Source organism: Aspergillus niger, assembly GCF_000002855.4.
Source record: "Aspergillus niger supercontig An11".
NCBI classification, from domain to species: domain Eukaryota; kingdom Fungi; phylum Ascomycota; class Eurotiomycetes; order Eurotiales; family Aspergillaceae; genus Aspergillus; species Aspergillus niger.
The window spans coordinates 1,235,217-1,249,614 of NT_166526.1; the positions used below are offsets into that span (position 1 = coordinate 1,235,217).

The 14,398-nt window shown below is 49.4% G+C and overlaps 6 protein-coding genes and 1 non-coding gene across 7 annotated transcripts; 2 read left to right on the top strand and 5 right to left on the bottom strand.

Annotated features, from left to right (window-relative positions):
• On the bottom strand, positions 1-2,074 carry An11g04990 (uncharacterized protein; the record flags this gene model as incomplete). The annotated part of the gene is made up of 2 exons (XM_001394454.3): positions 1-1,964; positions 2,029-2,074. Coding segments are annotated over 2 exons (2,010 nt in total), but the record flags the coding sequence as incomplete, so codon positions are not given.
• Positions 2,075-3,051: 977 nt separating this feature from the next.
• On the bottom strand, positions 3,052-7,009 carry An11g05000 (uncharacterized protein; the record flags this gene model as incomplete). The annotated part of the gene is made up of 3 exons (XM_001394455.3): positions 3,052-3,155; positions 3,217-6,670; positions 6,734-7,009. 3 exons carry the CDS (start codon positions 7,007-7,009, stop codon positions 3,052-3,054), a joined length of 3,834 nt encoding a protein of 1,277 aa, XP_001394492.1.
• Positions 7,010-9,147: 2,138 nt separating this feature from the next.
• On the top strand, positions 9,148-10,871 carry An11g05010 (uncharacterized protein; the record flags this gene model as incomplete). The annotated part of the gene is made up of 4 exons (XM_001394456.3): positions 9,148-9,240; positions 9,303-10,409; positions 10,462-10,586; positions 10,790-10,871. 4 exons carry the CDS (start codon positions 9,148-9,150, stop codon positions 10,869-10,871), a joined length of 1,407 nt encoding a protein of 468 aa, XP_001394493.3.
• A 229-nt stretch (positions 10,872-11,100) lies between these two features.
• Positions 11,101-11,221, bottom strand: tRNA-Leu (TAA). The gene has a single exon. It is a non-coding gene; the product is annotated as a tRNA-Leu (tRNA).
• Positions 11,222-11,557: 336 nt separating this feature from the next.
• On the bottom strand, positions 11,558-13,498 carry An11g05030 (uncharacterized protein; the record flags this gene model as incomplete). The annotated part of the gene is made up of 4 exons (XM_059750249.1): positions 11,558-11,832; positions 11,895-12,005; positions 12,141-12,951; positions 13,070-13,498. The coding sequence occupies 4 exons, from the start codon at positions 13,496-13,498 to the stop codon at positions 11,558-11,560; spliced, it is 1,626 nt and encodes a 541-aa protein (XP_059605493.1).
• An 18-nt stretch (positions 13,499-13,516) lies between these two features.
• An11g05040 (hypothetical protein) lies at positions 13,517-13,747 on the top strand (the record flags this gene model as incomplete). The annotated part of the gene is made up of 2 exons (XM_059750250.1): positions 13,517-13,567; positions 13,649-13,747. 2 exons carry the CDS (start codon positions 13,517-13,519, stop codon positions 13,745-13,747), a joined length of 150 nt encoding a protein of 49 aa, XP_059605494.1.
• Positions 13,748-13,995: 248 nt separating this feature from the next.
• On the bottom strand, positions 13,996-14,260 carry An11g05050 (uncharacterized protein; the record flags this gene model as incomplete). The annotated part of the gene is made up of 2 exons (XM_059750251.1): positions 13,996-14,091; positions 14,153-14,260. The coding sequence occupies 2 exons, from the start codon at positions 14,258-14,260 to the stop codon at positions 13,996-13,998; spliced, it is 204 nt and encodes a 67-aa protein (XP_059605495.1).
• Positions 14,261-14,398: the final 138 nt, after the last annotated feature.

A 14,398-nucleotide genomic window follows, 5' to 3' on the forward strand; every position in this document is an offset into this window, starting at 1 on the left:
CAACATCAAGATCCTCGATATCACCATCCTCACCAGTAGGCTCGTCATCATCATCGTCCGCATCGGCAACACGGACCTTGCGGCCCCGATGGTCACTTCCTGGCCGATGAGATCCTTGGCGGCAGCACCCAGGGAGACATCGAGATCAGTCTCATCCTGCTCGATGCAAGCGAAAAGACCCTTGACAACGCCATCAAGGAAGGGAGAGAAGTGCTCCACGTAGACCTTGGACATGGCACCCCAGAAGATGTAGGTGCTCTCCTTGAGGCGGGAGTGACCAAGGTGGAGAGCCTCCTCAGTAGCGCGCATGAGAGGCTCAACGTAAGGCTGGTAGCGCTCGGGACCGGNAGCAGCGGCCATCTCACCCATGGCGTCAGTGACACTGGCACGAAGGTCGAGCTCTTCCTCGCTGTCCTTGACGGTAGCAAACTCCTGCAGGAGGTGCATAGAGTCGTCGAAGAAGGGAAGGAAAGAGTCGCCAGCGGAAGAGGCGAGGGAACCCAGGGCTCCAGCAGCCAAGCCCTTGATACGGAAGTCGGGGTGCTTGAACAGGTTGTGCAGGATGGGGACCAGTTCACCCTGGTAAGGGGCAACGTCCTTCTCATCGAGGCCGTCGACAACAGCGTCAATCGCACTGATACCGGCCTTCATGATGTCGACGGTAGGACCGTCCTCCTCACCCTTGTATTCCTGCATAGCGCTGGCCAGGTTCTTGAAGAGCAGGGGCATGAGTCTCTCGTGCTCCTGGCTGAGGTCCTCGGCCAAGTCGTCGGCCAAGCGAGCCACGGCGTGCAGGGAAGCCTGACGGACCTTGGGCTCGGGGTCAGCAAGCAGCTGCAGAACCATGGGGAAGATCTCCTGCATCTGAGTGCTGATGAAGTCGGGAGCACCCTCGACACACATTCCCAGAGCCATGATACCAGCACGGCGGTAGTCGGCATTGCCATTGTTGAAGTACTGTCCCAGGGTCTGGAGCAGGGGCACAACGACCTGGCTAGGAGGCAAGCTCTGTGCAAGAATGTCAAGGAGACCAAGAGCAGAGCGGGCAGGGGTAATGTCATCATCGGCAGGGGAAGCATCTCCGAGCTCAGTGACAACCTGCAGCGCCGTGCGGGTCAACTGCTCACCAATGCGCATGCCCTGGATCTTGAGCTTGCGGTACTGAACGCACTGCATGAGGAAACTGATGGCCTGGGTACGGACATCCTCCTCCTGCTCCACGTTTCCGGCCAGCTCATTCATGAAAATAACGAGATCCTTGAGGTGGACGGTCAACAGAGCGGGGTCACAGCCCAGAAGAGTCTGGAAGACCTCAAAACCCTGCATGATGCCATCGTCCTGCTCACGGGTGATAACATCCTTAAGAACAGCAACCATAGAGGGGATCAGGTTCTGGAACGCCTTCACAGGAGCGACGTTCTCCTCGGAGTCGAGGTACATGGCCAGCTTGCTCAGGGCCATGAGGGTGTTCATGCGCACCTCCTCGCTCTCGGGATCACTGATGGTCTTGCTGAAAAGCTGGAACAGTTCATCAAACTTCTCCTCGAAGCCATCGCCCAGAGTCTCCAGGATAGTGAGCAGGATGTAGATGCTCACGGCACGCTCCTCCTTGTTACCGGTGCTAGCGGCCTGGAGCAAGAAGTTGGGCAGATCAGCCCACTCGCCATCGTTCAGATCGATCTTGGCAATGGCAGAGATGACACGAGCAACCGAGTGGCGGACGAGAGAGGAACTCTCGCCAACAGCAGCACGCAGAAGTTGTTCACGGATCTGGGGCTTCTGGTTCGCCTGAACGGAAACCCAGTGCTTGACAACCAGCGTCCGACTTTCGACGGCCGCCAGCTGCCTCAGGTTCGGGTCCTCATGGCCGGTGGCGATCTGAATGAGGAGAACGAGAGATTCGGGGCTCTTGTAGAACTCGCGCTGAAGAACGCCCGTCGCTTCCTTGACGTTACCCTGGGCGGCTGAGATAAGCAGTCAGCAACGCCTTGTTCGCCAGGTCGTCATAATGCAGGATGGAATACTCACGGTTCAGGACAATCTGAAGCTGCTGCAAAAAGCGTTGTTGATCCATGATGGACTGTGCAACTCTTCTTTTCTAATGTATTGGTTTGTTCAAAATGAAGAAAAGCCTCGTACAAGACAAGACCAGCACCTCCTTTTCAGAAGGTCCTTGGATTGAATGAGCTGACTGCACACAAACAGACAGCCCACAGGGTATCAAAAAAACAGAAATATAGAACAAGAAAGGGATAAACACAAAGGAAAAGGAAAGTGTAAGAAGAGGAAGAGGGGGAGGAGTGAGGAAAAGGAGAGAAAAGAAGAAGAAGAAAAAAAGTGAATGGAGGGGAAGAAAAAGGGAACCGAAAAAAAAAATTATGTTCGGGTGGGCTGTTTTACGGAGATACTCATTTTGCCTACTGCGGCTTAGCGGTATTTGAAGCTGGCCCGGGATACCAATCAGGGGCCGGTTCGCAGGATTGGTAACATACCATACTCCTTTGACTCGGTGCCCAACTAGGATCGCCCACCGTTTGTATCCACTCGGTGCTTTTTTGACTTTATTATTGTATTATTGTATTTTTTCTACTTGTGGTCTACGACGGTTCAGGGAAAATTTACCACTTGCATATGGTAACCACGACGAGAGTTGTGTCTGCCTATGCGACGCCTACTCATAGTTACTGAAAGGGCGGGACTGGCGCGCCTGCTTTTCTCCGTTACACAGCCGGAACAATAGTTCGTCCGGGAGACTCGGTACGACCTTCACGATAGATCACGCGTCCCAGCAAGAGGGCCCCCATTATTGTTTATCCGAGTATTCTTACGCGTGTGAATGCTACTGAGTAACCAAGCTTCATTGACCCAACTCCGATTAAACCGTGCTAACTCCCGACCATCTTGGTATAACTTTCAAAAATATATAGATGTGGTGTACAGCTTCGTCTGCCGAGTATGGTTTCAGGTCCTATCAGTTGATGGTGGACGGGTTCATAAGACGTGATATCATGTTTTGCTGTATAAGACGGTGCGTTCCAGCGCTACGAGCGTCTAATATTCGTCAGAGTCGTAATCGTCGTCGCCCAGCAGGGAACGGTAGCCCCTGGACGCAAGATTCTCTTCAAGACCGCCATCAGCCCCCGGGTCAGCAAAACCTGCGTGGAGATAGTCAGTAAGCGTTACCGAAGTACAAAGTATTGTCGATTGTAAACTTACCCTCGCCACCAAAATAGCTGAGTGCTACTGGCAAGAAGATGAGAGCATGGGTGGCAGCAAATAAGATCAAAGCCAGCCACACTCGGAAGTAATAGATCTCAAAAATCTTGCTGCGAGTAAAGGCCAACACGCATACCCCCAGGAGCTTGGTCACCGTTATACCACTAAAGACACTGCCGCCAACGTTGACCAGAGCTGTCCACGCCCGCGCATCTTTGCCCCGGAATTTGGTCGGCACCTTCTCCATAATGGCACGGGAAGGAAACATGAACGCGCGAGCAATGTGTGCGCAAAACTCTACTGCAATACCAACGCAGATAATAAGATTCACCAGTGAAACTGCGTTAAGCGACACGCCAGCTATGGCCATGGCACCCATAATGTCAACCAGAATCATGACAACGGTCGTAGTGACCACCGCGCCAGTTGCCACGGATCCAAGGATGATGGAGGTTAATGCGAAGATGATCGCAACAGCGAAGCCCAGTAATGTACCCGTGAGCCGTACGATGGAGACGTATTGGTCAAAGAAGATGTAGGTTTTGGAGTATGGGAATACATCAATTCCATGCTCCTTGGAGATGCCATCGGCTATACGACGGGCAGAAATGTATGACTTGATGAAGTCATCTTGCGTCCTCAAGGGGGTGTGTGAGGTCCGGAAATGGCTGGCGTTGGTCATGACGCGTTTCTGGTCGATAACAAGGGCATTGCTGTAGGGCGCCTTGCCTCCCAACGGGCAGGACGCATCGGTAGGAGATTCGATCCACTTCTCCACATAGTGAATAAATTCATCTCCTTCAGGCATACCATAAAGCGAAATATTCCAGGCGGGTGTCCTGTCTTCGAAGCAGATCTCGTCACCCTCTTTGCAGCAGTCTTGTTGGGGGTTAAGCCAGTAGAAAAAGTCATCGATCCAGCTAGCCGTGGATCCTGAGATGTATGAGACATTAGACCGTTTCGACTCCTGCTCGAGCACAAAGGGCAAAGAGAACTCCTCGCATGTCGTGAAGCGTCCGCAAAGTTGTTGCTGGTGGTGGCGTTCAGTAACGTTTACGTTGCGTGTCACAAAGTAAACCGGAGGCCCACTTCCAAAGTAAGCGTCCAAGTCATTGAAGTATTGGATGAGATAAGAATCGCTTGGGAGAGCGATGCGTTGGTCCAGGCCAAGAGCCACTTTGGGAATCAAAGCAAGCCCAGCAGTCAAAAGGCCAAGGAAAGTAATCACAACGATGACTTTGACCCTACGTGCAAGGAGTGAAGATGCATACACCTTGCGTATAAACACCTGTAGAGCGCTTTCGCCTTCCTGGTGATCAAGAAGCTGGTCTTCAGACATGCCGGAATGCGCTTTACGGACGGTCAGACACGGGATGCAATCGGCGCGGAGGCTTTCAACGCGCCTCTGATTCAAGGCCAGAACCGAAATGAACATGGTGATTTGCAAGACTGCGTTGATGAAGACAGCACCAGCGGCATAAACAGCGAAATTCCTCACAGCAGGCATCCCCACAAAGACACCCATGACGAAAGCGACAGTCTCCGTAAGTGCAGATAGGAAGATACTGGGGCCAATTCGGCCCACGGCACGGGCGATCCTCTCATCAATCTCTTCATCAGGGTGACTGACGTTGATTCGTTCAAACTCGTGAACAATCAAGAAAATATTGTCTACACCCACCGCCAGAACGAGGAATGGAATGACCTCGGCAATGATCAGGGTGACCTTTATGCCAGCTGCAGAAAACAATCCAACCGACGCCGAGACTGACATCAGAACAATGAGGATGCCGACAATGCCCAGGGTGAACTTGGACTGGACCAACGCGTTCGCAGGATTGGTGAACAAGGATTTCCACGTAACTGTGACTGAACCCAAAGCCAGGGATGCATATAAGAACATGATGATATAGCTGATGACCACGATTTTTGCGTCGGTGTTCGTGGACTTGTTTAACTCTTGCTCAACACTGATCTCCGTGGTGAACGAAACACGTAGTCCACGCTCCTTGGCTTCTTCTTGCACCACTTCCAGAATGCGTCTGAGGCTATTTTCCCAGTCAATGGCATTAGCTTCACCTTCTGTCCCCTGCGCGTGGTTGTCCACAACCCATGTTGTAATCAGTGCTTGGGCGTCTAAGACGTCTCTTGACTCTCCATAGCCGCCCAAAATCATTTCTGCCCTTAGTGGTTGTCCGAAGTCTGGGAGACAGCTCACGTCACCAGGTGAATCCGCGCAATGCTTAAGCCGTGCCTCCCACGTGTCTGGGTCCAGATTTGCCACCGATCCTCCAAAGTAACCAGTCAGAGACTGGATGACACAGGCTTCACCGGTAGGCTTTGTGCAAATGTCATCGAGGATTAGCCCTCGGTCAAGAGAGATCATGCGGCGCACTCGAGATTCCACATCAAACCACCAACTTAGAGTGTCGTAGCTCAGAACGCTCCCATCCCCTGAGGACGTGTCATTAACGAGAAACGCTTGTTCTGCCCGGTAGAACGGCCCGAAATTGGCATCGAAGTAGGCCTTTTCTTGTGCCGCTGCCGAGGTGGGACTTACCCAAAGACGAACTGGGTCTGTCTCCACGGCAAATCGGAACCAACCAAGGCTCAGTAGAACGACCACGACAATACTGGAAATAATTGTGATGGCGGGAAACCGAGCGCAGGCACCACCGATTCTGTTGAACATTCTGTCCAGCACAGAGTTCAGCTTATACACACCGTTGGGCTGCTCGATATAACCACCTGCACGAACAATGTCACCTTCATCCTCATCATCACTAGGGGCGGGATCCTGCAAGAGTCTGACGCGTTCGGGTTTCCGGTAGCGGCGTTCTCGGTAGGTGAAATAGCTGGAGAAAGCGACGACAACCAGTAAGAAGACCGAGTAGATGAGGATGACTGCGAACGACAGACAAGGCAATAGGCCAACATGGCAGTACTTGTCTGTTTCTATGGCAGGTAGCTCCGGGCACACATCGGGGCAGTCAACGCAAGAACAACGGAATGCCTCATCAGCGTCGTTGCACGCCTTGGGCTTGATTGGTAATGCCTTCATTCCCTCCGGATCTGAACCAGCAGGCTCGGTCTTGAAGTTAATCTGGAATGGGCTCCCCAAAAGCTTTTTGTCGCCCAGGAACTTCAGGAATTGGGAGTAGTTCTTGGCACCGCCACCGATGAAGTCGATGGCTTTACCACCTGACGCGCCATTCTTGACATTCTTGCAGCTGTCGTAGAAACCGCTTTGATACTGTTCGGACCAAATGTTATCGATTTCGGTGACAAGTTGTTTTCCGCCGCGGGCCTCGTCTATATCGGTGACGTTGACGAACAAGGACTGGTCAGGGGAGCAGGTGAACGTGCAGAAGATGTTGAAGAAATTATCCTTGCAAGCGGGACATGACGCGATGATACCTTCGGCGAGTTTGAGATTCTTAGAGAGAGCATCGATCTATAGCACGACAAGTCAGCAGGGTTCGATGATCCGAAGATGTGGGGCGTCCATGGAGCTTACTTGCTCATCCAGACAGCACACAGGGCCTTCTTCCCATTTGCTACCACAGAGATCTACCAGCTTCTTTCTCACCGCTGGTTCGGGCTGTTGTGCCAGGCCATTATCCGGACAGGGGAGCTCCCCACCAAAGAATGACTTCTTTCCGCAATGGCCCCGGATTGCACAACGACCAGGCTCATGGATGTTGGTGAAGCCTAAGCTCGGTTCCTCCCGGGCCCACGATTGAGGGAGAACGCCAAGACTTGCGATGAAGGGGATTAAGCGGAGTCCCCGCATGATTGGGGGCGTAGCCGATAGGGGAGGAGCGAATGGAGCGATTGATTACATTCAACAATGATGAGATAACGGGTGAAAGAGTTGGACGGATGGGAATGAAAGAGTCGGGGTTGGAGAGGAAAGGAAGTAAATAGAGGAGGCGCAGGTCGGCAGGGAGCTTCCGGGATGACGATAAGCGGCGATGTACGTAAGCGGCGGTGGTTGGCCTCACCTGTCGGGCGCTAACGTCAGGCACTCCCCGCGATCATCCAGGAACTCTGTCAGGGACAATCAAACGAAGCAGAGTTTACTAGAGAATCTAAACGCCTTATACGAGTAGGTTTGATTATCTGAGTTAATTTACCTATCCCACATTCAATCCGAGTAATTTGCATGATCACTGCCAAGGTGTTGTGAGCTTATTTCCGTCTTCAAACTACTTATATATTGCCGACTTGATCGGTCTTGAGATTCACCGGACCATCACCTGGTCATGCGACATCCACTTGACCGGTAGCTGGTCACACTGCTAAGAAAGTCGGATGATGATACGTGGCCAGCTTGTCCAAGTTGGCTTCTCTGCAGCATCTCAGCAAGGGAGAACCGTGCATTTGGCAATGACAACTAATAATATAGTTACTAATGACAGTGAAATACCACCATTCAGAAGGTCTGACTAGGTTCCATAAAGCACTAGTTCCTGAAACAGCGGATAACTAGAAGTTCCTAGGAGGCTGCGCCATATCAGCCTGTCCCCATGTTAACAATAGGCCGTTGATCGTATTGTCCTGGTGCCAGAACTCCGCATCGCACCTGCGGTGGACATTACTGGATCATGCGACGTTACAAATTACATATTTGAGGCCTGTCACGGTCTATCTTGTCGAGGCCATTGACAGTACTGGATTCGGTCTCTAGCCGAAGCAAGGGCTGACGGCTCGTGCTCTTTCCATCCATTACCCTGCTCCTAGAGCCTATGACTACTAGCCTTGTCCTTTTTCAATAAAAGGAAATCAGTTATCTTGTTTTTTACATACTACTCCAGCAGTTAACAGTCACGACTTCTTGATCATCTTCTCAATCTCAGTATACAGCTGTAGTCTCACGCGCTGTTAACTCGTTGTTGGCTGCTCAATTGCATACTTATCACTTCGATGTGGCTGCAAGAACGCCAATGTACACTTTGCATTGCAGCTGATATTACAGACACTGGATCTGGACATTTAATTACCGGTATCTTGATCGCACGCAGTGACCTCGACAAGCGACCTAGTAAGGTTCGCCGTGATACTCGGTCTGCCAGGTCGGGACGCGATGTTTATATGCTCTTAGCTCTCACGTTCGAGATATACCAAGCAAGGCTTTTGAGGTTCACTGACAATGCCGAGAAGACATTCAAAGGTCTCAATGAATCTTCGGCTCTCATGACTACAGGGTTGCGTTACCATTTCATACACTTGTCGTAGATGCCTGCCAAAACCACTTCTGGTTTCCTCATAGAGCTGCGAGATAGGACTATAACAGAATCAGAATATATTCCTGAATGTCCATCTTTTAGGCGTTTCCTCTTTGACAAAGCATCGTACATCTTCACTGAGGCCTCCCAAATTCACCACTACTGACGGCTGACGTACGCTTACAGCTGGCCAACGGAATTTTCGCATCCGCCAGTAGTACAAATCGTTAGGTACAGCTGTGGAGGCAAAGGGTTATATTTGTAGGCCAATGTCTCTCAGCACTATTGTTACAATGTTGGGGCCAAACATTCTCATTCGAACGGGCTGAGTGGATCTGTGGGGTAGCAGATCAAAACAGGTTGGGGCAAGCGCTACTATCATGACTAGTTGGTCCCACAGTTTCATAGGAGATATCAAGATCTTGAAAAGCTGCCTAGAACTACTAGAATCTTAAAGTTTTTTTGATCCAGACTTTGATACTTGCATTAACTGTGCACTTGACAGAAAGGTTACTTGTACAGGGGTTTTACTGCTGTACAATCGGCCAGTTACCGCGGCAACGTAATGCAGCTCGCATGACAGGCTTACACATCCTCTATCAGTTCCCCAGCATGGCTCACACAGCACAACGAGCCTCAAAGATTATCGATCATTCTTGGTTTCATAGAACAAGCAAGCAAGGTCACGGCAAAAGATCTAAACATGGTGACCGTCGCGCTTGAGACCCGGTTCAGGCATATGGCCATTGTCGATGAGAATGCTCACGATGGTGCGAAACTTCAACAGAAAGCTAAAGTATGTCCCACCCAATGATTCATCTAGCTAAATATGAGGGCACGATTGACGACAGAAAGCAGACCACGACTTCGACAACACGACCGGTGAACCGTTCTCTACGACCAAAGAATTGCGAACCAAATCCTCCTAAGACTGCGACCACCGATCCTTTCCAGTCCGCATCAACGAAAGTCCAACAAAGTCCCCCGAGGACAAGACATCCACTCGCTTCTGTAGTGTCGCAAGTCTCCGAAGATGCTTTCAATGAAGATGACCAACATGCCACTACTGATTCCAAGACACCAACTGCACGTCAAAGCTCCACACCCTCCCAACCTCCCCGACAGAAAGAAAGACAATCATCAACTTCACAAGCTCGCCATCCTCTGTCCGTTCTATCACAGGCACCGAATGCCGCAGTCAAGCACGAACAACACTCCGCCAAGCTTACAAGACAGCCAATGCCCAGACTATTACACTTAGGCATGTTCGAAATAGGCAAAGCGCTGGGCAAAGGAAAGTTCGGACGGGTCTACCTTGCTCGGGAGCGAGACAGCGGATTTGTTTGTGCTTTGAAGGTACTTCACAAGAATGAAATTCAACAAGGAAGGGTAGAAAAACAGGTGGCCCGCGAGATTGAGATCCAGAGTAATCTGCGCCATCCTAATATTCTTCGGCTCTACGGCCACTTTCACGATAGCAAACGAATAATACTCATATTGGAGTTTGCGGGCAAGGGAGAGCTATACAAGCACTTGCAAAAGGAGAACAGGTTTCCGGAGTGGAAGGCTGCGCAGTACATTGCGCAAATGGCGAATGCTCTGCAATATCTACACCGCAAGCATGTTATCCATCGGGATATTAAGCCGGAAAATATTCTTGTTGGTATCCATGGAGAGCTCAAAATGTCGGATTTCGGCTGGAGTGTTCACGCGCCAAGTGGTCGCAGGCTTACGAAATGTGGCACACTGGACTACTTGCCTCCTGAAATGGTTGATCCGAAGAAGTGTGATAAGCCGTATAATCAGAAGGTGGATTTATGGTCCCTTGGGGTTTTATTGTATGAGTTCCTCGTTGGGAGTGCTCCATTTGAGGATACGCCTGTCATGACGCAGAGAAGGATCATGAAAGCGGATATGGTAATCCCTTCTTTTGTGAGTCTTGAGGCAAAAGACCTTATCAGGAAGGTAAAGTAATCGTCACCTCTTTCGTAGCGAAACGATGCTGACAGTACCTAAGCTTCTTGTCCTTGATGCGGATCAAAGGATCACCCTGGAAAAGGTCCGACAACACCCTTGGATTATCAAGTACTGCTCCCAACATGCAAAGGATGAAAAGAAAGAAGAAATGCCTGATCAAGAATCGTGAGTCAATAAAACCACTTCAAAAAAAGGAGCCCCATAAACTGCTGGCAGTGATTCAGTATATAAACTGATAGATAGGTCGAGTAGACAAGTCCTGGAATTTGTTTTAATACTATTCAGCCACTGGCACCTGCTCGATGCACATGTTCATCATACATAGCAGTATAGTATAGTATAAAGTCACTCAATCTTCGTTCAAGCAGGTCCTGCTATTGGCATCGAACAGAGATCACAGGACTAAGGAACCTAAACACCATTACATGGCTTGCTGTATCAATTCTTTGAGCTATTTTACTGCATCAGGATAGAAGGGGTTGGTTCGCAAGCAGTCACGCAACCAGACCAACTGGAAAGTAAAGATATAAGGCATTGACACGGGCGAGCCGCACCATGTGAAGGAAGTTCCACTGTTTAAAAACAACACAAAAACTTGTCCAGCTTCAAATCACACCCTAGGAAATAAAACTGTAGAATAAACCCCAAGTATAAAAACCATTAAGCAGGAAAAACAAAATGGTAAGACTGGGGTTCGAACCCAGGCTGACTTTCGTCAAGCGGAGTTTTAAGTATTCCGAACAAGTAAAATCCGAAATACTCTCTTAAGCCGCTCGCCTTAACCACTCGGCCATCTTACCAGCATTGTCTACGGATATATCTTATTTGCTTTGTAGCACACCGAGGTCATCACGCTCGGATATATCCGCATAGCAGCTATCCCGCGGGACATCGCTGCTATATTATTTCCTGCTTGGGTCGGTAAGAAAAGTCTTTTGAGCGGTATGTCAATAATAACCGTTACTTGTCAGTGATCTTAGAGTAGGCTATTTGCATGGGGCAGAAAATGTACTATGAGAGGGGTACAAGCTTCATAATTTGAGTCGCATAGTTCCCATTCAGCCTTAGTTCAGCTGTAGGCTATGAAATACACCGAGATAAAACCATACTCTTTCTGACGACAACCGAATAAAAAGCTACATAAAATCGTCGATTGATAGGTCTGTAAACTCCGCAAAAGGACAGGCGGCCAGCATGTCCATGTTATCATTCACGAGATCCCAAAGCGATATGTCAGATGGGTTCAAACGTCGGTAGCCAGTCCCGCATCTGCATAGGAGATCATTGTGTTCTGAATAGTGGCCTTCATGAGAGAAGTCCCCCCAAGCGAGTACGGTAAGGTTGGGCAGACCGTCAGCACTGAACGCCCACTTCGCAAATTTGTATATCTCAAGAGGAGGGAACGATGGATCTATCTCGGTGTTAATTTTTTGCCTTTGCAACCATTACCATTGGCGTTTGGAGTACACTTACCACGTATGTTCGAATAATACATACTCACCATTGCCTTCCCAGTCGCTCTGATGTGCAGAAGCTTGCATAAAGATCTAGCCTGCAATATTTGTAACTGACTGGCCTTGTGGTCTGGTTAGTAGTAGCTACAGGACATTAGACATGCACAATATGCACTCACTAATTCACTGGGTGGTGTAGAGGATCCAAAACAGGCTAACTGTTTGTCCTGCAATAATCGTTCCAAACCCGAAGGCCAAGGCATACCTTCTCCACCGAGGATCTGGTTACCTTCGTCCGCCAAACCATGCATGACGAGACGTGTCAGAGAGCTGCAACGGCAAATTGTATTTATGAGAGACTCCCAATTGATGGGTCTGCGGAGCATGAGACAGAGAATCTCTAATTTGGGAGCTCTTTCAATGAAGTTGCAGATTGTCTTCATTGTGTTTATAGGCCCACAGTTGGTAAGAACAAGCTCGAAGCTTTTAAGCTCTGTCAACTTCCCAGAGCTTGATACCAGTTCTAGCCACTTGAGGGATCCTATACATTTCCGCAGCTTCAAGGTCCTCAGGCTCTCAGTATTGAACAAAACCGGCATATCGATGGCAGCAATCTCAAACGATATAGCCGACAAGTCAAGGTATTTGAGTGACTGCAAAATCATTTTCTCGTCTTCAGCTTTTGGGTTCATAATTCTCTGAACAAGGAAATTGTCTGGCATTGCTTCGTCGCTCTGTCGGCGAAACTCATCGGTCCAAATATCTTTTGCGCGATACCAGTCGACAAGATCTAGTGTAAGCGAGACTAATTGATTACCATGAGCTCTAATACAGTCCTTGAGGCACTCGAAGTCGCTATACTTGTTCAGGCCTTTCCAGGAGAGGCTTCTCAGGTCTGGGAACTGCACAAGGTCAACAGAGCCCACACCATGATCACAATAAATATCCGTGTGGATTATGAGAGACTCGATCTTCCTCTGCTTTCTTAGAAGGGAAAATTCGTTAGAAGATAGTGTAATGTCTGGAATGCACTGTCCAAGATTCCACCGAAAACTTCGTAATTGGTCATCAAGGAACTGCAAATCATTTAGAGCATGCATCAGGTCAACGAATGGGCAGTCATCATCGGATATCTTGAAAGTTAGTGCGCTTTCAAACCATTGAAATAGTGGATCATGGCATCACTTTGCTTACCTCGCCATATGTACGTTCATCATCTATCCCTTCAAAGTAGTCGCATAGCAGCTCCTCGGGAACGGATGCGTCATCTTCGACTGACCACAACTCGTCGCAACACCAACAATGCGCGCATGCTCGGTGATGGATCGGAATTCTCAATTCAAGCTCTCGTATATACTTCGCGTATCTTGTAGGAATTGCCTTTACAGCCGCAGTCAACTCAGCAAATGACGAATTCGCAGCAGTAAAGACTAGGCACCGATAAAGATGGGGGGTAGCACAGTCCCACAGGCGGGTGCAGACCTCACATATTTGCTTCAAGTCCCTGTGGCTGGTAATCTTGGAGGATAGTTGAATGAGGCCTGATTCAACTCCAAGGACAGATTCAGAACTCACATTGCTGAGTATCATATTCAAAAGTTCCAGGGGAAGAGTGTCCAGCATCTTGGTTGACCTGTCAAGATGACAGGTGCGATTCAACTGAGACAAGAAAGTAACGTAAACTCGTGGTCGGTGCGCGATTAGAATGACCTGATACTGAAGGAGGACGCGGGAGATTCTGTTGGTCGAGGCCTTGGTTGTCGGTTACGGAAGACGGTCGGTGCAGGAGAAGTGAGGTTGAGCGAAGGCTATGAAAAGAGAGAAGAGGTAGAAACACTTGATGAAGTGGCTTACCAAGACGAGCTGGAGTGAATGATCGGGAGGCACAGAGATTTCAAAGGACTCTCTTCCCTCAGTTATCCCCTGTTCTATCAGTCATCAATCTTTCAGTTTCTTGTCATCCAACTCTAATCAGCTGTCACTCTCAACAGTCACGGGAATCTCCTCAAATACTACGGTAACACAATGAAGTCAACGCCAAATCCCTCTCTGGCAAGTTCAAGTCAGAGAACCAGTCCCACAGCTAATCATCCATAATTCCCCTCTCACGTGAATGGATCTCACGAAGCTCCAGCTGCCTTTTTGCCCGGGTCACCGAATTGCAATTGGAAAGCGATTCCCGTAGCATAAAACAATGTTTTCGTCGGGGTTGAGATCTGCAGGCTAACAAGACCGAAAGACCGATGAATCCTGCAGCAGTAATAAAGAAAGGGCGACCCCATGAGCTAAGGACCGTATGCGTTCGAGATGCGACAAAGCGACTAGACTCCAAAGTCTGCATATTCTTAATCCCTGAACCCTATTCCAAATGCTGAGTGGCGACATCGTCGGAATTAGACTTGCATTCTCCAGTCTAGTGGCAGCTTTGTCCCATGGCCAGATCAGAGCCCAAATTGCGTCCGATCCAACGGTTTGTTCGTTAGAGGTAGTAAATGCTAGTCCATGTTCGGAGTCAAACAAGCC